This window comes from Hyperoodon ampullatus, assembly GCF_949752795.1.
Source record: "Hyperoodon ampullatus genome assembly, chromosome: 4".
Lineage (NCBI taxonomy): Eukaryota > Metazoa > Chordata > Mammalia > Artiodactyla > Ziphiidae > Hyperoodon > Hyperoodon ampullatus.
The window spans coordinates 57,276,270-57,300,645 of NC_136917.1; the positions used below are offsets into that span (position 1 = coordinate 57,276,270).

General features: G+C 41.6%; 1 protein-coding gene across 3 annotated transcripts; it reads right to left on the reverse strand.

Annotated features, from left to right (window-relative positions):
* Nucleotides 1-8,522: 8,522 nt before the first annotated feature.
* Nucleotides 8,523-17,288, reverse strand: LOC307051396 (protocadherin beta-13-like; the record flags this gene model as incomplete). 3 transcript variants are annotated; one of them, XM_079701712.1, is made up of 2 exons in its annotated part: nucleotides 8,523-8,663; nucleotides 15,030-17,288. In XM_079701712.1, 2 exons carry the CDS (start codon nucleotides 17,286-17,288, stop codon nucleotides 8,523-8,525), a joined length of 2,400 nt encoding a protein of 799 aa, XP_079557838.1. The 3 variants fall into 3 exon arrangements, with proteins under 3 accessions (XP_079557838.1, XP_079557839.1, XP_079557837.1); XM_079701713.1 differs by having other exon boundaries at nucleotides 8,523-10,232; nucleotides 16,608-17,186; XM_079701711.1 differs by lacking the exon at nucleotides 8,523-8,663 and having other exon boundaries at nucleotides 14,889-17,288.
* Nucleotides 17,289-24,376: the final 7,088 nt, after the last annotated feature.

Below are 24,376 nucleotides of genomic sequence, written 5' to 3' on the forward strand. Positions count from 1 at the left end.
AGAGACCAGTTAGGAGGTGATGGTAGCCTGGATGAAGGTAATACTAGTGTCGATAAGGAGAAGCGGGGTGATTAGAAAGATATTTAGAAGATAAAAATATTTAAGACCCAGTGACTGATGGCTTGCATGGGGAGAAAAAGTGGAAAGACTCAAGGATAATGAACACCTCTCTGGGTTGGTTACTGATGGTTAGTGCATCATTCACTAAGACAGGGAATGCTGGAAAAAAAAAACAACCACCAAGATTGAAATAGAAAAAGATAAAGTTAGCTTGGGACATGTTGATATTGAGGTAAGTGCCTGTGGAATGTGTGTGTGTGTGTGTGTGTGTGTACATATATAACCGAAACACAGAAAACAAATCTGGGCTGGAGATGTGGACTTTGAGATTCATCAGCATGTACAGGCATACCCCAGAGATATTTTGGGTTCCATTCCAGACCACTGCAATAAAGCGAGTATCTCAATAAAGTGAATCACAAATTTTTTGGTTTCCCAGTGCATATAAAAGTTATGTTTGGGCTTCCCTGGTGGCGCAGTGGTTGAGAGTCCGCCTGCCGATGCAGGGGATGCGGGTTCGTGCCCCGGTCTGGGAGGATCCCACATGCCGCGGAGCGGCTGGGCCCGTGAGCCATGACCGCTGGGCCTGTGCGTCCGGAGCCTGTGCTCCGCAATGGGAGAGGCCACAACAGTGAGAGGTCCACGTAAAAAAAAAACAAAACAAAAAAAAAAAAAAAAAAAAAAAAAAAAAAGTTATGTTTATACTATACTGTAATCTATTAAGTGTGCAATAGCATTATGTGTAAAAATACAATGTACATACCTTAACTTAAAAATACTTTATTGCTAAAAAATGTTAACTATCATCTGAGACTTCAGCAAGTCGTAATGTTTTTGCTGATGGAAGGTCTTGCCTTGATGTTGATGGCTGCTGACTGATCAGGATGATGGTTGCTGAAGGTTGGAGTAGCTGTGGCAATTTCTTAAAATAAGGCAACAATGAAGTTTGCTGCATTGATGGAGCCTTCCTTTCATGAACAGTTTCTCTGTAGCATGCAATGCTGTTTGATAGCATTTTACCCACAGTAGAACTTCTTTCAAAATTGGAGTCAATCCTCTCAAACTCTGCCGCTACTTTATCAACTAAGTTTATGTAATATTCTAAATCCTTTGTTGTCATTTCAATAATCTTCACAGCATTTTCACCAGGAGTAGATTTCATCTCAAGAAACCACTTTCTTTGCTCATCCATAAGAAGCAACTCCTCATCCATGAGAAAGTTTTACCATGAGATTGCAGCAGTTCAATCACATCTTCAGGCTCCACTTCTAATTCTAGTTCTCTTGCTATTTCCACCACAAATTAAGTTACTTCCTCCACTGAAGTCTTGAACCCCTCAGAGTCATGAGGGTTGAAATCAACTTCTTCCAAGCTCTTTTATATTGATATTTTGATCTCTTCCCATGAATCATGAATTTCTAATGGCATCCAGAATGGTGAATCTGTTCCAAAAGGTTTTCAGTTTCCTTTGCCCAGATCCATTAGAGAAATCAGTATCTTTGGCAGCCAAAGCCTTATGATATGTATTTCTAAAATAGTAAGACTTGAAAGTCAAAATGATTCCTTGATCCATGGGCTGCAGAATGGATGTTGTGTTAGCAGGCATGAAAACAATATTAATCTGGTTGTACATCTCCATCAGAGCTCCTGGGTGACCAAATGCATTGTCGATGAGCAGTAATACTTTGAAAGGAATCTTTTTCTGAGCACTAGATCTCAACAGTGGGCTTAAAATACTCAGTAAACTATGTTGTAAACAAGTGTGCTGTTATCCAGGCTTTGTTGTTCAGTTTAAAGAGCACAGGTGGAGTAGATTTAGCATAATTCTTAAGGGCCTAGGATTTTCGTAATGGTCAATAAGCATTGGCTTCAACTTAAAGTCACCAGCTGCATTAGCCCCTAACAAAAGAGTCAGCCTGTCCTTTGAGACTTTGAAGCAAGGCACCTACTTCTACTCTCTAGCTATGAAAGCCCTATATATGGCATCTTCTTCCAATATAAGACTATTTCATTGACATTGAAAATCTGTGGTATAGTGTAGCCAACTTCATGAATTATCTTAACTAGATCTTCCTGATAACTTGCTGCAGCTTCTACATCAACTTTCTGCTTCACCTTGCACTTTCACGTCCTAGAGACAGCTTCTTTCCTTAAACCTCATGAACCAGCCTCTGCTAGCTTCAAATTTTTCTTCTGCTTCTTCCTCACTTCTCTCAGCCTTCATAGAATTGAAGAGAATTGGGGCCTTTTTCTGTATTAAGCTTTGGCTTAAAGCAATGTTGTATCTGGTTTGATGTTCTGTCCAGGTCACTAGAACTTTCTCCATATCAGTAATAAGGCTGTTTCACTTTTCATGTGTTCTCTGGAGTAGCACTCTTTTTTTTTTTTAATGTTTGCTTTTTTAATTAATTAGTTTATTTATTTTTGCTGTGTTGGTTCTTCGTTTCTGTGCGAGGGCTTTCTCCAGTTGTGGCAAGTGGGGGCCACTCTTCATCGCGGTGCGTGGGCCTCTCACTATCGTGGCCTCTCTTGTTGTGGAGTACAGGCTCCAGACGCGCAGGCTCAGTAGTTGTGGCTCACGGGCCTAGTTGCTCCGCGACATGTGGGATCTTCCCAGACCAGGGCTCGAACCCGTGTGCCCTGCATTAGCAGGCAGATTCTCAACCACTGCGCCACCAGGGAAGCCCTGGAGTAGCACTCTTAATTTCCTTCAAGAACTTGTCCTTTGCATTCACACCTGGCTGTTTGGTGCAGGAGGCCTAGCTTTCAGCTTGTCTTGGCTTTCAGCATGCCTTTTTCACTAAGTTTAATCATTTCTGTCTTTTGATTTAAGGTGAGAGACATGTGACTCTTCCTTTCACTTGAACACTTAAGGCAAATTGTAGGATTATTAACTGGCCTATTTTCTTTTTAAAATTTTTTTAAAATATATTTTATTTTTGGCTGAGTTGGGCCTTCATTGCTGCGTGAGGGCTTTCTCTAGTTGCAGCGAGCGGGGGCTACTCTTCTTTGAGGTGCGTGGGCTTCTCAGGCTTCTCGTTGCAGTGGCTTCTCTTGTTGTGGAGCACAGGCTCTAGGCACGTGGGCTTCAGTAGTTGTGGCTTGCGGGCTCTAGAGCGCAGGTTCAGTAGTTGTGGTGCACAGGCTTAGTTGCTCCGTGGCATGTGGGATCCTCCCAGACCAGGGATCAAACCCGTGTCCCCTGCATTGGCAGGTGGATTGTTAACCACTGCGCCACCAGGGAAGTCCCTTAACTGGCCTATTTTCAATATTGTTGTGTCTCAGGGAATAGGGAGACCCAAGGAGAGGGAAAAAGATGGGGAACATCTAGTTGGTAGAGCAGTCAGAACACACATTTATCTATTAAGTTCACTGTCTTATATGGGTATAGTTCATGGTGCCCCCCCAAACAATTACAATAGTAACATCAAAGATCACTGATCACAGATCACCATTATATTTGTTTTATTATAACAAATATAATAAAATGAAAAGTTTGAAATATTGTGAGAATTACCAAAATGTGACACAGAGACATAAAGTGAGCAAATGCTTTGGAAAAATGGTGTCGATAGATATGCTCATTGCAGGGCTTTGAATTTGTAAAAACTTTCAATTTGTAAAAAACACACAATATCTTCAAAATGCAATAAAGTGCAATAAAATGAGGTATGCCTGTGTATGGTGTTTGAAACCATGAGATCTCTAAGAGAACCAAGCAAAAGTGTGTCAAATAAGAATAGAAGAGGCTTAGCACAGAACTCTGAGAAACATCTTCATTTAAAGGAGAGGTAAGGAAGCATTTTTTAAAAAAGACAAGGAAGATGCAGAGTTCAGAATCATGAAACTAAAAGCAAATAGCATTTCAAGGAGATGAGGAATATCGACAGTAGCAAATCCTTCAGAAAACTCAAGAAAAATAAGTATTAAAATGGTCCATTGGATTTAAGAAGATGGCCATCGTAAGGATTCTGATAGATGTCTGCCAAAATCTGTTCTCCTTTTCTGTATAGTAATAGAACTGTACCCAGGCACATGGTGACTCAGCCTCCCTTGTAGTTAGGTGTGGCTAATTAAGTTCTCACAGATTGTGGACAGAATTTTTATTTGCTACTTCTGGGTCTGGAATGGAAGACATCTGTATGTGTCTCTTCCCTCCTAGCCAGCTAGAACCCAGATGTGGCAGTGACCCAGCTACAAGTCATGTAGATTATACACTGAAACAGGGAATGTAAGAGGAATTACTTGGAACAAATTTTGGTTCCAGAAGGACCATGAGGAGCAAAGCTGCCCTATCTACCCAATCATTTACATTGCGGCTGGTACAAGAAAGAGATACATACTTTTACAAGCCACTGTGTAGTTGTGCTGCTCTATTTCAATAGTGTAACCTTACCTAACTTAAACAGAAATGCGGTACGTGGGCCTCTCACTGTTGTGGCCTCTCCCATTGTGGAGCACAGGCTCCAGACGCGCAGGCTCAGCGGCCATGGCTCACGGGCCCAGCCGCTCCGTGGCATGTGGGATCCTCCCAGACCGGGGCACGAACCCGTGTCCCCTGCATTGGCAGGCAGACTCTCAACCACTGTGCCACCAGGGAAGCTCCAGAAATCTTTGATGAGCTTTACAATAGCAGTTTTCAGTAGAGTGGTTGTGATAAAAATTAGATTTCACTGGGATGAAAAGTGAGAGGGATAAGGAAATAAAATGTCAATCCTTTTGAGAAATTTAGCTGCAAAAGAAAGAAGTAGATTGGTATCTGGAGGAGAATTTATACTCAGGAGGGTTTTTTAAGCCTACAGAAATGTTTTAAAATGCTAATTTGCAGTATCGAGTAAAGAGGCAGAAAATTAAGGTACACAAGAAAGGATGTAATCACTGTGAAGCCCCTAGAAAGTGGTCAAAATAGGATCCAGGGATCCTATATATGAAGGGATTGGACTTAGGTGGAAGGGACCTCAGCAGAGGAAATTTTCCAAGTACATATGCTATCAAGAGTATAGGTTTGGGGACAGGAAATTGAGATAATTCCCATCTGATGGATTCTGTTTTCTCTTTTAAGGTATTAAGCAAGTTCATCTGCTAAAAGGGGGTGTGTAAGTAGTAGAGTGAGTAGTTTAAAGTAAGATAAGTAGGGCTTCCCTGGTGGCGCAGTGGTTGAGAGTCCGCCTGCCGATGCAGGGGACACAGGTTTGTGCCCCAGTCCGGGAAGATCCCACATGCCGCGGAGTGGCTGGGCCCGTGAGCTGCTGAGCCTGTGCGTCCGGAGCCTGTGCTCCGCAACGGGAGAAGCCGCAACAGTGAGAGGTCCACATACCGCAAAAAAAAAAAAAAAAAAATAATTAATTAAAAAAAATAAAGTAAGATAAGTAGGTTTGAAGTAGTTGTTATGGAGAATAAAAGAGAAAGCTGATTAGGAAAATATAAAAAGATTTCTTGATCTTGAAAGCCCAATTAAGTTTGGGTGTGATAAACTTAGTGGCAATAGTATTGATAACTTTCTAAGTTTGTCTTATAGAGTGCAGCATCCCAGGTGTAAGAGAAAAGAGATAACTATATTCATCTAATGTGGAGTTTCATCAGGTGGTGAGGGAAATCCTAGAGTGAAGGCAGGTTGAACAAGAGAATTGAGAATATGAGCATGAAGTGATTGGGAGTGGTAAAACAGGGAGTCAGCTGGATGAGAAGGAAATTAAAACAGGAGGGGGTTGTTAGGTGGTCGTAGCATCATGGAATGGAGGTCATGACAAGGTCAAAGACAAGATGTGATAGGAGTAGCAGGATGAGAGGGCTAAAGGCATAGAAGGTTGTGTTCTCAGAGGGAGAGATCTGAAATCATATTTTATGGAAAGAACAGTTCTGGGTAGTGAAAAAGTACAGCATGTAGCCAAGGCACTAATGACAACTGGAGCAGAGGACTGAGAGGCCATGTTAGATTAATCAGTGGATGCAGGAATGCAGTAGTAGGATAGGGACTTGAAGTAGACAGGAGATGAGGAAAACAATGTGTTTGTATGTGAAAATGTCCTTATGTCCTTTCTTTCCCATACTCTTGGCAAATTCCAACCTAAAGTGTTATTTTGTTCTTATTGGTAAGGGTTTTCAAGAAAATCAATTCTGGGAGGCTGAGCAGTCTCTTGCATCTCCATTTTGTAAGTGACCTCTTCCCATTGGACAACTTATAGTCCTTTAATATAAAATTGGCTGATACAGTTGGATTCCTATGCACTGGTTTATATTTAACTATAAATAAGGTATCTGAAGCATAAGAGCAAAATCTGTTTTTAGCAATACATTGTAAGATAACTGGTTGGTTTACTTATATCTGGGCATCTGAGCTCCTGAAGGCCTGGCCTGTCTCCATTAGAGTCAGGAAACACATAGTTCTTTCCAGAAATAGACAAGTCCTCCTGTTCAGATAGCTGGAAAAACTCTAAGCAAGAGGACAAGTACCTCATCCTTTTCTCTGCTGTTGCACCTGTTAGATTTTCTGCCTGAGCTGTTTAAACTGCTCTTTCCCCCTGCCCCGTTATAGATGAGAGAGACCAAGCTTATTGGGGAAACAAGCTGCTAGAACACTCCCACCTTGGTTGTTGACAGTTATAATACTGTATATCTCTTTAAGCTAGTAGTCCTCCATCTTTTCCCCACTAAGAACAGTAAACACAGGAGGTAACCTTAATACTTAATTTTGATTAATTAATATGAGTTTTTGTTCTCTATGTAAGGAAGCTTTCGTTTAGGGAAGAAGAACTTACTCCAAGTTCCACTTCTGAAAATAGAAAATTAGAATTTAGTTAGTCTGCATGGAGAGACTTTTGTTCCCTCCATTTTTCTTGAATTCAAAGAGTAATTAATCAGTCCACACAGTTCAAAAGAACTGGTGGTGAAATTTTAGCATTCAAGGACTGTAAACATTAGATTATTTTGGGTATGTTAGAGCAAGAGGTTTGACTTCCAGGCATTATTAACTGACTAATACCCAGCCCCTCTATAATGTTAAGATTAGAATATCTTCAAGAGGCAGTGCGTGGCATTGACTCCAGTCTGTGGCCCCACCTCAGGCATAAAAGCAATCATTTTACTCACCCTCATGCACCTCCTCTTTCTCATGCCTACTCTCTCTCTCTCTCTCACACACTTCCTTTCCTTCTATACCCTTACTCATTTTGCTCATCTACATTTTCCTTCCACAACATACAGACTTTAGACTTTTTGATGAAATTCATTGGAAAGATCCTCCCCCAACAATGAAGGCTTTCTCTTCTGTAATATAGTCAGGTTACTAAAGGCAAGAGTGGTTGGTTGGTGCTTGTACAGCATGAAACAAAACTTCCTCCTACAATGACTTGAAAAAAGTTCGAAAATTAGAATGTTAAAGGACTATCTTTTCATACTTTTCAGTACTCTACAAATATCTGAGAAAAGTGGTTTTGAAACTTTGGATTGCTACCCATTAGTAGGTCATGAAATCAATTTAGTGGATCATGACCACATTTGAAAATTAAATAGAATGGAATAATACAGGCAATTTCAGATTGTATCACAAAAAAGCTAAGCACTGTTCACAAAACATTTCTTTCATGTAAAACATGTATGTTATATAATATATACAATATAATTTTTCAGTTGCCTGTGATTTTTTAAAGTTTGAAAATTAGTGCCCAGTGTATATATATTAAATTCTGGGATAACACATGAGGCAAAAAATTATACACATTAGCAAACAAGTCCACTCTACAATAAACAAATTATTATTTGGGAGCCTGTATTCAACTAGGTTGCATTACACCTTTGTAACATTAATGAGACATCTGGAAAATTATAACTTCATATTCCAGTATTCTGTGGGTGGCCACAATATTAATGTGTCTTCAGAATAACCCTCCAAGATGAGTAAAGAAGAGACACTAAGAAAATTGCCTTCTGGCCCATTCTAACAAGGTGTTTATGATTGTATCATAGGACATGATTTTTCAGGTATATTTTCAGCAGTAATAAACATTTTAAAATGTTAACTTAAAAAGTGGTGAATTTAAAGAAAGAATGACATTTCTGAATAGCAACCATTATTCAACCACAAGAAAAACCGCAAGAAAGAAATAAAATGAAGAAATACTTGAACACTTGTAATACTTTGAAAGTGGTCTGCTTTATTTTATCATAAGCATAATTGTGAATGAAAGTTCAACTGGAGAGAGGGCCATGAGCAAAAACTGATTTGGTGTTATTATTTAAGGAGGCAAATTAATTACAAATTAAGACCTCATTGGTTAGAGAATAAATTGCTATCTAACTACAACCACAGGTAAAGATAAACATTCACTTAAAGGTGGGTAGAACATGCGAAAATATAAAAGTAACATCAGTACGACTTCAAACACACACATTTTGGGGGAAATAATGTTGGTATGGAAGTGCCACAAAACAACATACCTCTGAGATATAAAAGTTAATTATGGTCACTGAATATTGAACCCAAAGCTATTGTAGAAGGTACGATTTTCCTCTATTTCTTTCCCAGGGCATTGGGGCGGGAGGTTGGGGAGAATCGGCTTCAAGAATTTGAACTCATTACTCCCAGAGCCTCCCGTCAGACACACCTCGTACTGGTAGCTCTGGGACAGGGTCCCCGTGCCGCTGACGTCCACCAGGTGGCCCGGAAAGGGGCCCTCGGGCACCGAGCAGCGGCCCACCGAGGCCGCCCCGCCCCTCCTGCACAGCCGCACCGCGACGAACACCAGCACCGAGAAGAGCAAGAGCGATGACACTGATGCCAAGGCGACCACCAGGTAGACGGTGAGCGGGGCCGCGTCCGCCGCTTCCGCTTCCGGGGCCGGCAGGTAAGGCTGCGAGAAGCCGTCCACCAGCAGCAGGTGCAGCGTGACGCTGGCCGACAGCGGCGGCTCGCCGTTGTCCTTGACCAGCACCACCAGCCTGTGCTTGGCCGCGTCGCGCTCGCTCAGCAGCCGGGCCGTGCGCACCTCGCCGTTGTGCGCCCACACGCCGAAGAGCCCGGGCTCCGTGGCCTTGAGCAGCTGGTACGACAGCCAGGCGTTCTGGCCCGAGTCGCCGTCCACCGCCACCACCTTGGTCACCAGGTAACCCGCCTCGGCCGCCCTGGGCACCAGCTCGGTGCAGGGCGCCGAGGCGTTCTGCAGCGGGTACAGCACGAAGGGCGCGTTGTCGTTGTCGTCCTCCACGAGTACGCGCACCAGCGCCTGGCTGCTGAGCGCGGGCGAGCCGCGGTCAGCGGCGCCCACGCGGAACTCGAACGCCCGCAGGGCCTCGTAGTCCAGGGACCTCAGGGCGAACAGGTGGCCGTTGTCCGGGTTGATGGACACCAGGGAGGCCAGGGGCACGTGCGGGTCGAGGGGCGGCAGCAGCGAGTACGTGACCTGGGCGTTGACGCCCGCGTCTCTGTCTGTGGCGCGGACGCTGCCGATGTGCAGGGCGGGGCTGTTGTTCTCGCGGAAGGTCAGGGTGTAGGAGGTCTGGGTGAAGGCGGGGGCGTTGTCGTTGACGTCGGCCACCAGCACGGTTATGTTGTGCTCGGTTTTCAGCCTGGGGGTTCCCATGTCAGTGACGGTGATGGTGATGTTGTACTCGGCTCTTTCTTCTCTATCTAGTGTTTTCTGGGTTACTAAGGTGTAAAAGTTCTTGACTGAAGGTTTTAGAAGAAAAGGAAGGTCATCCTGGATGGAGGAAATAGTTTTCCCATTGTCCCCAGAGTCAGGATCTGAAACACTGAAAACAGCAACTACAATGTCAGGGGAGTTCTCTGGGATGGGAGTGGTGAGTGCAGACACTGTCACTTCTGGAGGATTGTCATTCACATCCACTACTTGCAGGAGAAGAGTGCATTTTCCTGAAAGACCTCCCCCATCAGTGGCCTTGATGTCCACTTCATAAGACAGAACTGTTTCAAAATCTACTTTTTTTCTCAGTCGAATTTCGCCTGTCATAGGATTTACCTCCAAAGTTTTACTGATATCTTCTGAAGGCTGAAAGAATGTGTATGATATTTTTCCATAGACTCCACTGTCTACATCGCTGGCAGAGACAGTGACAACCAGGGAGCCTACGGGGCTGTCTTCGGGAATATGCACCTTGTAGAGCGACTGCTCAAACTCAGGGGCGTTATCGTTACTGTCCACCACTTCAATGCGCACCTGGGCGGTTCCATACCGAGGCGGAGAGCCGCCATCCAGCGCTGTCAGGGTTAATGAGATTTCAGGCTCCTCCTCCCGATCCAGCTCTTTGTCCAACACCAGCTCAGGGTATTTTCTGCCGTCGCTGTGATTTTGGGTTAGAACCCGAAAATGGGAGTTGGGGCTGACTTTATAGTTCTGAACATTGTTGCTGCCTACATCCAAGTCCAGAGCATTACTCAGAGGGAATGCAATTCCTATAGGACTGTTTTCCGGTATTTTTAGAATCATTTCTCTTTCAGTGAACACGGGGGAATGGTCATTTATGTCTTTCACTCTCAGTTCTGCCTGAAATATCTCTAACGGTTTTTCCATTAATACTTGGAAATGTAGTATGCAAGGCTCACTCGGACCGCATAGCTTCTCTCGATCTAGTTTGTCATTTATGAGCAAATCCCCAGTCTGAACCTTGAGCTGCAAATGCTCTTTGTTCCACTGGGAAATGATCCGGGCACCGCGGGTGGACAACTCTGTCAACCCCAGCCCCAGGTCTTTTCCTACATTTGCCACAAAGGAGCCTCTCTCTGTTTCTTCCACTACTGAATAGGGCCCCAAATCGGCACTCGCCCCATACATGCTCAGCAAAACAAAGAAAACTAGGACTTGCCTTTGTCTCAGATTGTGCATCCATCCAATCTCCATTGCTCTTTCCTGAAAACTGAGTTCACAGGAGCTTCATATATGCCCAGGATCCTGGTAGTCCGGTCCTGCAGTATAGCAGGTCAGAACTATGTCTCTAAATACAGTTTTAAAGAGGTTTCACGCACATTGTGCTCTGACTGAGAAAGCTGTTCTTCAGCTTCCAGGCAGTGTGAAACTGGCTGGATCCTGGAGCTACGTCTGCAATTCTGTTTCTCACCACCTTAACCTGCAGCGCCACCATGCGTTCTCACTGTGTCTTATCTTTTCTGGTTTAACGTTGGATGCAAAATTCTCCTAAATGTAACACATAGGCTGTGTCAACCGTGTTCTGTAATATGAAACACTTAGTTCTATTTTCTTGTGGTTTTTATGAGTTCAGAGAGAGCTGTGTTGTTACAAAGGAGGAGTACTAAGAGCAGACTTTCATTATGTTGACTGTTTAAAGCTGTTCAGGGTGAATAATTAAGTAAAATAATTTAATTAACATTTAAGCTGAGAAGAATTTAAATTTAGGAGCAAAATATTTGTGAAGTAATATGGGAACAGTTTCACAAGTACATTATTTTCATGGTACATGTTATAGAATTGCAGATGAGTGGACACTGCAAAATTGCAATCAGTGATGGTTCTAAAGAGAGTATTTTATCAACGCCTTATTAAAGAGTAGATTACTTCCTCTTCTTTTCAACACCTAAGCCTGAGGACATGAGTTTTTGAAACTTTCAAATTATTGGAAAGTTATTTCCCAAAAAGGCAGTCTAAATGTTAGGCCTGCCATGTTTTGGGATTTTTTTTTTATCATGACAAGAATAATTTCTGTTTTATTCCTTTTAAAAGACAGGTTTAATGAGATGTAATTCACATACCATACAATTCACTCGTTTAAAGTCTACAATTCAGTGACTTTTAGTATATTCACAGAGTAGTGCATCCATCACCACAGTCAATTTTAGAACATTTTCATCATCTAAAAAAACCCCAAAATACTCTTTAGTTCAGATTTTCCATTTTTAAAATTTAAATTGAATTCCAGTAAAGATTCATAATGTTTTTATAAATCCAGTGTTTTTGTTAACAATCTGTAGAACAATTTTTGATAAATACCTTGTCTGGGGTTAAAGCATTCAATCAATGGGGTCTAAACTTCTGTTATAAAGGTCTTTGTATGCCTTCCTTTGGCCACAGTTGGTCCTGCTAACCAGATAATTTTCTTCCAAGCAGTCAACCTGCGGTAGGCAGAATAATGGCCACCCATCGAAAGATGTTCATGCCCTAATTCCCCAAATCTGTAAATATGTTATCTTACATGGCAAAAGAGAATGCACAGATATAAGTAAATTGAGGACCTTGTTGGGGGGTAGGTTATCCTGGATTATCTGGGAGGGACAGAACCTTTCCTGGCTATGGTCAGAGGGGTATGTGATTACAGAAGAAGTGGACTAAGAGACACAATGTTGCTGCCTTTGAAGATGGATGAAAGGGGCCATGAGTCAAGTACTGTAGGCAGCATCTAGAAGCTGGAAAAGAGAAAGAAATAGATTCTCCTCTAGAGCCACCAGAAGAGAATGCACCCCTGGTGACATCTTGAATTTAACCCAGTCATACCCATATCAGACATCAGACCTACAGAACTATATAGCAGTGCATTTTTATTGTTTTAAGCAACCAAGTTTGTGGTAATTTTTAATAGTAGAAACAGAAAATGAATACATAAGCATGAAATTTCATGCACCCAGCATCTGAGTCAACAAAAATTCATCACTCTACAAAATTGGATTATCACAGCAAATGCTGAAGAATGTCTGATTCAGCTCTTGTGAGCCATCCTTTCAGAATAAAGTCATTTATGACCCTCTAAATCTTTTTTCAGCATAATTTTAAGAGGTGTTGTCAAAGACATATGGTTAGTTTTAATAGAAAATAACTGGAGCCTATCAGCTTTATTTCTATTTAATTTCCAGAATCTTTAAATTATTTAGTGATAAAAATTCCTCCACATCATTGCCTATACTTTTCTGAAATTAGTTATTTCATTTAGAGCTAATACTAGAATAGCAACTGCTTTCAAAGAAATAGTGTGCTAAAATGAATACAGTATATTTAATTTGAATAAGGGACTTACAGAATGTATATAATAAACTTTCCAAAAAAAGATAAAATATATATTAGCAGTGACAGAAAAAGACTGAAGGAATAGTACAAAAAAACCTCAAGAAATACAACCATAGGGTAATTCTACTCCCTGTTTAGGGCCTTCATTTCTGCAATAATGAATGTGATATGTTGAGAAGGTACAGGAAGGTAATCAGGCTGATTCGATCATGATGAAGGTCAATTGTGGTACCTGACCCAGCTTACTTAGGTCAGTGCTTCTGTAAGAACTTTGGGTTTATTGGTCCAGAGCAGTGTGATCTCTGGTATAGAAACAAAATCAAGCTACAGACTAAAAGTTACATTTCTACATAGGAGTTCAATTCATGCAATAGAAGGATTTCACTTCCTTGGTTAGGAAGACAATGCCACCAGTTAATGCCTGCTGTGATAGCGTACAGGTTAAGAACTGGGACATTCCATTCAAGTAGACTTAGAATATATTCCAAAGTTTTCCTTTTATTCCTTCAGAATTGTGAACAAGTAAAAGAGGAAATAACATGCCAACTTCCTTAGGGTTTGGCAGAGGATTAAAAAGATAATGAATGTAAAGCACTCTGTACTCTTAACTAAATTAGAAATCAAGGAAAACTTGACAAAGATCAGTTAGATCAAACTATACACTTAAGATCTGTCCATTTTACCGTATTATATAACATTTTAACAAAAAATCTTACTGTGAAAACATTAGGATTGGATTCCACTGGAGGTAGCACAAAACTAAAATGATGGTGGCTTAAATGAGATAGAAGTTCCTTTATTTCTCATGTGAAGAAAGCTCAGAAGTGAGCAATCCAGGGATGACAGGATAACTGTGATTATCAGGGATCCTCATCTCTTTAAAGTTTATTCTATACTGACTGTCTTGGTCCATTATTTCCATCCTTAGTGTTGCTTTATGGCTCAATATGACTGTGTTCCAACCAAGACTCCCACATTGCAAGCAGCAAGAAGCAGTTAGAGGACAAAAAGGGACCCCTTCCTAGATGAGTCACCTCCCTGTTAATGGCCTTCTTGGAAGTCTCTAACAACATTTGCATATACATGTAGTCAAATGTCCCGTTTTAGCTGCCAAGGAGCCTGGGAAAACATGTTCCTTTGACTAAGCACACTAATGCTCTAAATGAAATTTGGAGTGTGTTACCAAAGAAGAAAAGATGAATGGAGATTGGACAGCTACTGCATTTTCTGTCACAAGATGACCAATGTTTCTCAAGTGGGAAAAGCCAATTTCCTGCTATGCCCTTTCATCACACTGGATAAAAACAGTGTAGCTTTTTCTCCCCTTTTACACCAGTAAAACTAAATGGAAAGCAATTACAATAACTATATTAAAACTAACACTGGTATATTAATGAAAGGAAGCACAATTAATAAGAGAAAATAAGATTAAAGTGCTATGAGAGCAGAATAAAGTAAGAGCCAGATTCTCACTGTACCAGTTCTCTCTCCTTCCTGATTGGGCATGCTTCAGTGTGTTAGTGCAGTACTGCTCTTATGTACGTAATGGTTTAAAAACTAATAAGAAAAACTCAAGGAAATATAACTGATTATATAGAATTAATTTCCCACTGTTTTTTTCCTAACACATTTCTAAGCTATGCCAGAAAGGACTTGTACATTTATTGACTTCAACAGTGTTTTGAGAGGCAAGATTTAGGACCATTAATCTTCTTACAGTAATGAAGAAAAGATACCTTTCTTTAAAACAAAATTTGCAAGCAAGTTTAGTGTAGTTTATAAGTTCATGATAGGTTGCCAGAAGAACAATCACCTTGAAGTATCATCAATTTAAAATATATGGAACGTGAAAAGCAATTGCTGTCACTGAATACTGAAACCAAAATCTTTCCTAAAGTTGGGGGTTTCTTCTATATCAGGGCCAGGGGAATGGCCCTGAAAATTGGTCACAACTGGCTTCAGAAACTTGAACTCGCTGGTCCCAGAGTCCCCCTTCAGATACACCTCGTACTGGTAGCTCTGGGACAGGGTCCCCGTGCCGCTGACGTCCACCAGGTGGCCCGGAAAGTGGCCCTCGGGCACCGAGCAGCGACCCACCGAGGCCGCCCCGCCTCTCCTGCACAGCCGCACCGCGACGAACACCAGCACCGAGAAGAGGAAGAGCGACGACACCGACACCAAGGCCACCACCAGGTAGACGGTGAGCTGGGCGGCCGGGGCCGCGTCCGCCGCTTCCGCTTCCGGGACCGGCAGGTAGGGCTGCGAGAAGCCGTCCACCAGCAGCAGGTGCAGCATGACGCTGGCCGACAGCGGCGGCTCCCCGTTGTCCTTGACCAGCACCACCAGCCTGTGCTTGGCCGCGTCGCGCTCGCTCGACAGCCGGGCCGTGCGCACCTCGCCGTTGTGCGCCCACACGCCGAAGAGCCCGGGCTCCGTGGCCTTGAGCAGCTGGTACGACAGCCAGGCGTTCTGGCCCGAGTCGCCGTCCACCGCCACCACCTTGGTCACCAGGTAGCCCGCCTCGGCCGCCCTGGGCACCAGCTCGGTGCAGGGCGCCGAGGCATTCTGCAGCGGGTACAGCACGAAGGGCGCGTTGTCGTTGTCGTCCGCCACGAGCACGCGCACCAGCGCCTGGCTGCTGAGCGCGGGCGAGCCGCAGTCGGCGGCGCCCACGCGGAACTCGAACGCCCGCAGGGCCTCGTAGTCCAGGGACCTCAGGGCGAACAGGTGGCCGTTGTCCGGGTTGATGGACACCAGGGAGGCCAGGGGCACGTGCGGGTCGAGGGGCGGCAGCAGCGAGTAGGTGACCTGGGCGTTGGCGCCCGCGTCTCTGTCTGTGGCGCGGACGGTGCCGATGTGCAGGGCGGGGCTGTTGTTCTCGCGGACGGTCAGGGTGTAGGAGGTCTGGGTGAAGGCGGGGGCGTTGTCGTTGACGTCGGCCACCAGCACGGTTATGTTGTGCTCGGTTTTCAGCCTGGGTGTCCCCAAGTCCGTGACGGTGATGCTGACGTTGTATTCTGCCCTGGCCTCTCTGTCTAGCGGTCTCTCTGTTACTAGGGTATAAAAGTTTTCCATGGAAGATTTAAGGAAAAAAGGTAGATCGTCCTGAATGTAGCAACTTATTTTCCCATTCTCTTCAGAATCAAGATCTGAAACACTGAAAACTGCAACCACAGTCTCAGGCGAGTTCTCGGGGATCTGCCTGGTAAGTGCAGACATGGTGACTTCTGGAGCATTGTCGTTCACATCCATGACTTGAATCAGAACGGTGCATTTCCCAGAAAGACTTCCAGTATCTCTGGCCTCGATATTGACCTCATAAGACTGAGTTGTTTCGAAATCAAGTTGTCTTTTCAGTCGAATTTCTCCTGTCATGGCGTTGATCTCAAAGGTTTTGCTAATCTCTTCTGAAGCCTGGAAAAGTGAATAGGAAATCTCTCTATTGACTCCTATGTCTATATCCGTAGCAGAGACTTTGACAATCAGGTAGCCTATGGAACTGTCCTCGGGGATCTGCACCCTATAGAAAGGCGGCTCAAATTCAGGGGCATTATCGTTGATGTCCACGACTTCGATGTAGACCTGAGCGGTGCCAAACCGGGGTGGAGAACCGCCATCCTGAGCAGTGAGGGTTAACCTGAGTTCAGGTTCCTCCTCCCGATCCAGCACTTTGTCCAGCACAAGTTCCGGATATTTCCTGCCATCGCTGCGTTTGCGGGTGAGGACCCGAAAATAGGAGTTGGGACTGATTATATAGTTTTCAATATTGTTTCGGCCTACATCCATGTCCTGAGCGTTCTTCAGAGGAAACTTAGTCCCAGGAGGACTGCTCTCTGATATTTTTAGCAACATATCTCTGTCCATGAACACCGGAGCATGGTCATTTATGTCTATTACCTGTAGCTCAGCTTGAAAAAACTCCAAGGGATTCTCTAGCAACACCTGGAAACGCAGCATACAGGGCTCCGTCTGACCACACAGTTCTTCGCGGTCCAGTTTCTCATTTAGCAGTAAATCCCCAGTCTCCTGATCGAGCTGCAAATACAGTTTGTTTCCTTTGGAAATGACCCTAGCTCCCCGCCTGGAAAGTTCCCCCTGCCCCAGACCCAGGTCTTTTGCTAAATTGGTTACAAAAGAGCTCCCCTCAGTTTCCTCCACCACAGAATAACGCCTAAATTCAGAGCTCGCCTGAGCTAAGCCCAAGAAGAAAAAGAAGAAAAAGACTTGCCTTTGTCTGCAAATGAGCTTCCTGCTGGCCTCCATTGTTCTTGCTCGGTATAGCCTCTGGCGAGGGTGGTTCCGCTGAGCTGTAAAGGCCTCAGTACGTTTCTGAGACTGTAGTTATTCCACAAGGTACTTCAGAAATATTCCAGTGAGTAGTCCTTTACAGAGGACCCAGTCCTCCTTCTGTGGCATCCAAGCTCCCCGTGGGCTTCCAGGCTCTGCTGTTGAGTTTTGCCTGTTAATGGAGACGCAGCTGCGGTTCCGGTTTGTACCTTATCGTGCAGCGCCACCACGCGTCCTCAGAGGATCTTACATTTTCTGGGTTGAAAATGGATGCAATGTTTCCAGATCTTTTCGTTTTGGTTTTTTTTAAATTTTGGCTGAGCCGCGTGGCTTGCGGGATCTCAGTTCCCCGACCAGGAACTGAACCCGGGACCACCAGGGAACTCCCCAATGTTCCCAACTCTTGCCAGTACGTATCACCGAGCTATGTAAGGTTACAATACTATTTTTACTATCTCTGAACCCTAAGGTTGAGGCAATTGTCTGAGGGCCATACAGAAGAAATGATATTTGTAGAGGCTACTTTCAATAATGCTAATTGAGTTTGGAGCAAAAAGAAAATATTTATGTAACAGTTTGCCTGAGAAGAAAGACTATATGCAGAAATTTAAATATATATATATAATAACATAGAAAACTTTCAGAATTATATACTTTTATTGCCATGAACTATGGGAATAATTAGTAGCTGTGAACCTCGGACACGTTATTTAACCTCTGCCTCAGTTTTCTCATCTGTCTAAGGTGGAGATATTAATGGAACTTACTACATAGGGCTGCTGTGAGTTCCTCACCTTACAGATGGGGAAACTGAGGCAGAAAGAGATTAACCTCACACACACACACACACACACACACACACACACACACACACACACCAGGCATGTAATGTGATGCCATCAGGTAGCTCAGTTTGCATTAATCCATTGTCATGACTAGAAAAACCCCCAAGATTCACGTGGTAGAAGAATTCATGAGCAGCATTATTTCAGAATGAAGTTATCATATCAAACGATGAAACCAGAAAGGCTGGAGAATCTTTCTAATACATGTATAATCTGTGATGGTAGTGATGATTCTGTATCTCAGAAGGGTGTCCTCTTCTCTTCTTACAGTATCAATTTTTAAAAACCTTTTATTTCGAAAATTTTCAAACCCCATAATGAAGGAGAATAGTACGATGAACCCCCAGGTACTCATAACTAGCTAGAACAATTATCAATATTTTGCCACAATTGTTTACCCTATCTCCCCAACATTTTCACCTCCCAAACTAAATTTTTACCCATAAAACTTCATTATAAATCTCTAACTTTTAATGTCTTAAAAAAACCCACTACAATGCCCTTACCACACCTAAGAAATTAAGTTAATATTGTTTAATATCCCATCTATATTCAGATGTTTCCAATTATTTCAAAGTTGTTATGATTGTTTGAATCAAGATTAAACAAGATCCACTATCCACTGCATTTGGTTGGTATGTCTTAATTTCTCTCATTGTGTAAGATTCCCTCCTCCCTTTTTCCATGCCATTGATTTGCTTGAAAAACTAAATAATTTTATCCTGATGCTATGGAAACAACTTAAGATTTTAATGCTGTGAGGTTCCTTTTTTTTGTCGTTAGACTATATCCCATTAGTAATGCACAGTAATATTACTATTTTAAGAGTTATCAGCACTAGCTTATGATATATTCAGAATACAGCTCTGCAAAAATGATCTGGATAACTGTTAAAGAAAAAGCAGTTACAGATTATTATAACAAACAAAGCTTCTCCTTAACTCTCCAGAATCTTTAAGTAATTCAATGATAATTTGTTTCTCTTTAATATTGCATATTTAAAAGTATTCTTTTTCTTATACTTTTCCGATTCAGCACTGAAGTATATGGAATAGAAACTTTAAAAAATAAACTTTCAAATTAAAGGAGAAAACGTGTTAAAAAGGTAGGGACTATTGTAGGAAAATTACTGCAGTGTGAGGAAAATAAACAAATGAAGCGATCAAGATTATGTAATATTTCTATTCATGGTCATTAATCTTTTCTATGAAATGAAGGTCACATTCAGATAACAAGGAGAAAGCACAGATCTTTCCATTTTTTTTACTTGAGATTTGGATAGATCAGAGCTTTAAAAATAATAGTTGAATAATTGATCCAGAAAAACTGGATTATTAGTTTATAAGAAAATAAAACCACAAATACATATCTTATTCTTTGCAAATACACGAAACATTTGCATTTCCTTAAAATTAGTGATGGTTGAATATCTTTTGATGCGGCTGTTGGCCATCTCTTTTTCTTTGGAAAAATCTCTGTTCAGATCCTCTGCTCGTTTTTAAATCAGGTTGTTTTGTTTTTGTGGAGTTATATGAGTCTTTATATATTTTGGATATTAACCCCTTATTGGATATATGATTTGCAAATATCTTCTCCCATTCTTTAGGTTGTCCTTTTGTTTTGTTGATGGTTTCCTTTGCTGTGCAGAAGCTTTTTAGTTTGATGTAGCCCCATTTGTTTATTTTCATTTTTGTTTCCCTTGCCTAAAGAGACATATCGGGGAAGAAATTAAGACCAATATCAAAGAGCATACTGCCTATGTTTTCTCCTGGGAGTTTTATAGTTTCAGGTCTTACATTCAAGTCTTTAATCCATTTTGAGTTGATATTTATGTATGGTGTAAGATAGTGGTCTAGTTTCATTATTTTGCATTTGGCTGTCCAGTTTTATCCCATGTCCCCTGCATTGGCAGGCAGTTTCTTAACTACTGCATCACCAGGGAAGTCCCACTTTTTTTCTTGAAGTTAATGATTGCCTTGCCTTTTCATTTGCTTGGTTTTCTTTAGATATGTCACCTATTCTTCTCACACTTCCAATTCCTCTCAGTACAATTTTCCACATGGTCATTCCCATGTCTCCTGAGATATCAATTCTCCTTTAAATTGAGTGGCTGTTCCCTACGTCTGCTGCATAGGTCTCATCCTGGAACTTTCCTTTGCTATCATTCTTGGAATTCCCTTTGCCTTTTATTCTGATTGGGTTTCCTATTTCAAGGATTTTATTCTTCCTCTTTTTTGGTTTATTCTATAGCTTTAAGAGATCACATCTTCCAAGAGTTTCATCTGATTGAAGATATGTCAGGGGACTTGCTGATGATATCCTTCGAAATGCCTGTCTCTTGAGTCATACAGCTCCAAACTGGACTAGTTGTTCACTATACTGGAGACAAGTGTCATCCTGGGATCATCCTTCAACATCATGTGGAGATTCATTTTACTTGTTCTGCTTTGTTTTTTGTTTCTTTGTTTTGTTTTGTTTTAATATTTATTTATTTGGCTGCACTGGGTCTTAGTTGTGGCACATAGGATCTTCATTGCGGCATGTGGAATCTTTAGTTGCAGCATGCGGGCTCTTAGTTGTGGCATGTGGGATCTAGTTCCCTGACTAGGGATCGAACCTGGGCCGCCTGCACTGGGAGCATGGAGTCTTAACCACTGGACCACCAGGGAAGTCCCTCACTTGTTCTGCTTTGGATCATCTCTTTTCTCTTTCTTCTTACTTCCTCTCTCCTAGATTACTCTCACATTTTGATATCTTCTAGTAGTTTCCAGAGAACGGTGTATGAAAGGTAAATTTTGTTGTGACCTTGAGTGTATTAAATTATCTTTATTTTACTCTCAAACTTGATTGTAAGTTTGACTGATTATAGAGTTTTAGGTTGGAAATAATTTTTCTTCAGAATTTTAAAATATTTTGTCCATGAGCTCTAAACCAATGTGTTTGTTAAGAAGTCTAAAGTGAATTTTATTTTATATCTTCTTTTTGAGACCTGTATTTTTAGTTCTTCTTGTATTATATTGTCATTGTCCCAAGCATTTGAAAATTAAACACTGATGTGTCTTTGTTTGAGCTTATTTTCATCCATTGTACAGGACAATTGGTAAGCAGTTTCATCTAGGAAACTAATTTCCTCCTGCTCTTAGAAACTTTCTATTTTCTCCAATTTACGCTTTTTTTTGCTTTGCTTTTTTATTTTTATTTTTTCCATTGAGAAAAGGGTTTTAATAAAGTTTTTTTATCAATTATATATCTATTTGGAAAAAGATAAAATTAAGATCTATTCCTTACACCATACTGCTTTGTTTTTATTTCTATATTTCTTCTTAGAAACTTTCTTTAGGAGTCTCATTCAGGTGTCTGTTCTTGATTTAGTTTGGGAGACTAAAGAGCTCAGTAATAGTTTTGAGCGTGTTATCAGGGCTTGTCCATTCTGATTATTACTCTAAGGTGAACTGGGAGCTCTTGTTGTTGGAGAAACCCCAGTGTCAGTGTGATTAGGTCTTTTCACTTCGACTGGTCAGATTCCCCAACTCTTTAAAAATCTCCTACCCAGGAGAAAAAGGTATGGATTGAAAAGGTAAAGGATTGAATGGGGGAAGTGGAGTGTAGGCCTGCATTATTCAGGATAGGTTAGGTTATGCTTCAATACTAAACAGTTACTCCAAATCTCAGTGATTTAACACAATGAAGGTTGATTTCTTTCTCACACTACATGTCCCATACAGTTCAGCATGGGACCCTCCTCACAGCTGTCAGTGAGGGATCCAGGCTTCTGGAGACTCCCATCTCTACAAAGGCTTTCATGATCACTATAGTGGGCAAAGTAAATGTGTTAAACCATGCACTGTCTCCAAAAGCTCCAGCCCAGAAATACTATATGTCACTTCTCCCATTTTAATGGTGAAATTAAATTACATAGCCACATGTATTTTAAAGAGGAAATAGAATTGAAATTCTACCATGTGTCTGAGAGGAGGAGAACTGAAATATTTGTAATTGGTCCCAGTGACTAAAATAGCATTTTAACAATCAGCTTTCACTGTTTAGATGGTCACCTATTTCCACTACGCATATTACCCCTGCCCTCAGTTTTGACTGTGGACCCTCTAATATGATGACTCTCTTTTCCTTCAGTCGTCAGAAAACAAAACTCCAGACTTACGCTAGGGATGGGAAAGTAGGTTACTCCGTGACTGGAGTCAGGGAAAATGATTTGACCATTAGAGATTTAACTGATTCTCAGGCAATTTTAACACAATTCTCCTTATTTGGCACCCTGTCATCATTTCCAGAGTGTCTAGGGCTGATAGTTCTGATATCCAATGCTTCTGAAAATCCTGCAGTCTAACCATGATTGGTTCTCAGCTTTTCCTACTTCAGGATGGGTAGTTGGTTTATCAGTTCTACTAAGTTATTCATCTGCTTTCCAGCTACTAAGATTTTTATCTGCTGTCTTATACCTTATTCTCTCCATCCTTGTAGGTTTATATTTTTGAAAATATCTCTTCACTTTTGTGTTAGTGCATTTTTAGAGAGAGCCAAGTTAAAGGCACATGTCCAATCCACCAATTTATCTCAAAATACCCTTGAATTTTTCAGAGAAATAGACTTGTGTTTAATTGGTCAAATCTATGTGGTTTTTATTCTATTTAAGTAATTTATGCTTTCATATTTATAAATTCCATTTCTTTTATTTTCTTTATTTTTTAAATTGTTTTTCTTGAATCCTGAGTTGTTTGCTTAGCCTATTCTCAATAAACCTTGATTTCTAAGAAATGCATGTAAGTCTCACAATTTTCTCTATTCATTCTTTGGTTCCTACCTTAAATATCACTTTATTTAAAAAGCTTACTATATCATCTAGAATTATGTTCTATATAATTTCTATATATAGAAATGTTCTATATAATTTTAGCCTGAAATAATAGAAAAACCCTAACAACAACTGCTTACACAAAATAGAATTTTATTTTTCTCTCATAAAATAAGGCTAGTGGCTGAAATGCACTGCATGATATCTGGGACCCAGTCCCATTCCATTTTGTTGCTTTACCATCTTCAGGACATGACCTTTACCTAACAGTCCAAGACAGCTGCCTAATATCCAGCTATTACATTGCCATTCAGACCAGCAAATAGGAGAAAGGGAAAGCTGTGCCTTCCTTTTTAAAAGACTACTTCTAAGAAGTATTCCATGGCACTTGTGCTCATGTCTCACCGGCCATAACTTAGTTATAAGACCATCCCCAGCCACAACAGAAGTTGGAAAGTATAATCTATAGCCCACATATCCACATGGGCAGCTAAAAATGAGAAGTCTGTTAATAATAAATAATGGGAGACCATATATTTGGGTGAAATTAGTAGTCTATGTCATACCCACTCAGACCATAGCTGTAGCCCCCACTACCCACTAGGAGGAGATAGGATCAAATACATTGCCTGATTGGATTGGTTTTTAGAGGAGCATATGATTGTATTTCTCCATATTGGTGGTATGTTTTATTTATTTATTTATTTTTAAAATTTATTTATTTTATTTATTTATTTTTGGCTGTGTTGGGTCTTCGTTGCTGTGTGTGGGCTTTCTCTAGTTGCTGTGAGTGGGGACTACTCTTTGTTGCGGTGCGTGGCCTTCTCATCCTGGTGTCTTCTCTTGTTGCAGAGCACAGGCTCTAGGCGCGCAGGCTTCAGTAGTTGCAGCACAAAGGCTCAGTAGCTGTGGCTCACGGGCTTAGTTGCTCCACGGCACATGGGATCTTCCTGGACCAGGGCTCAAACACGTGTCCCCTGCATTGGCAGGCAGATTCTCAACCACTGCGCCACCCTGGTGGTGTGTTTTGTAGCCAGAAAATTCTTGTTCCACTGAAAGTTTAGCCCTCAAAGCAATTAAGTACTAAATTCAATTTCTGGGACAAGATCCTTTGAACCAGTGATGCTTCCCTAGTGTGCTATTGGCACCTGTCATCCATTCCTACTTCTTTTTATTAACTTGTAAAAATTTTAGGGTCTTCAAAGCTTAAAACTCCATTTTACAGACTCCTTTGAATTATTATTCTGGATGTAAATTAGGTTTTACCAGTGAGCCTTCACATGAGCCTTTGAAGACAGGCAAAGGTCATCTTCATGCTGTCATTGCTGCTGACCAACAGATCAGAAAGATGTGAGTGCTTGCAGCCAAGTTAGCATTTCTGTGTCCAGCCATCAGTTTCATGGGGA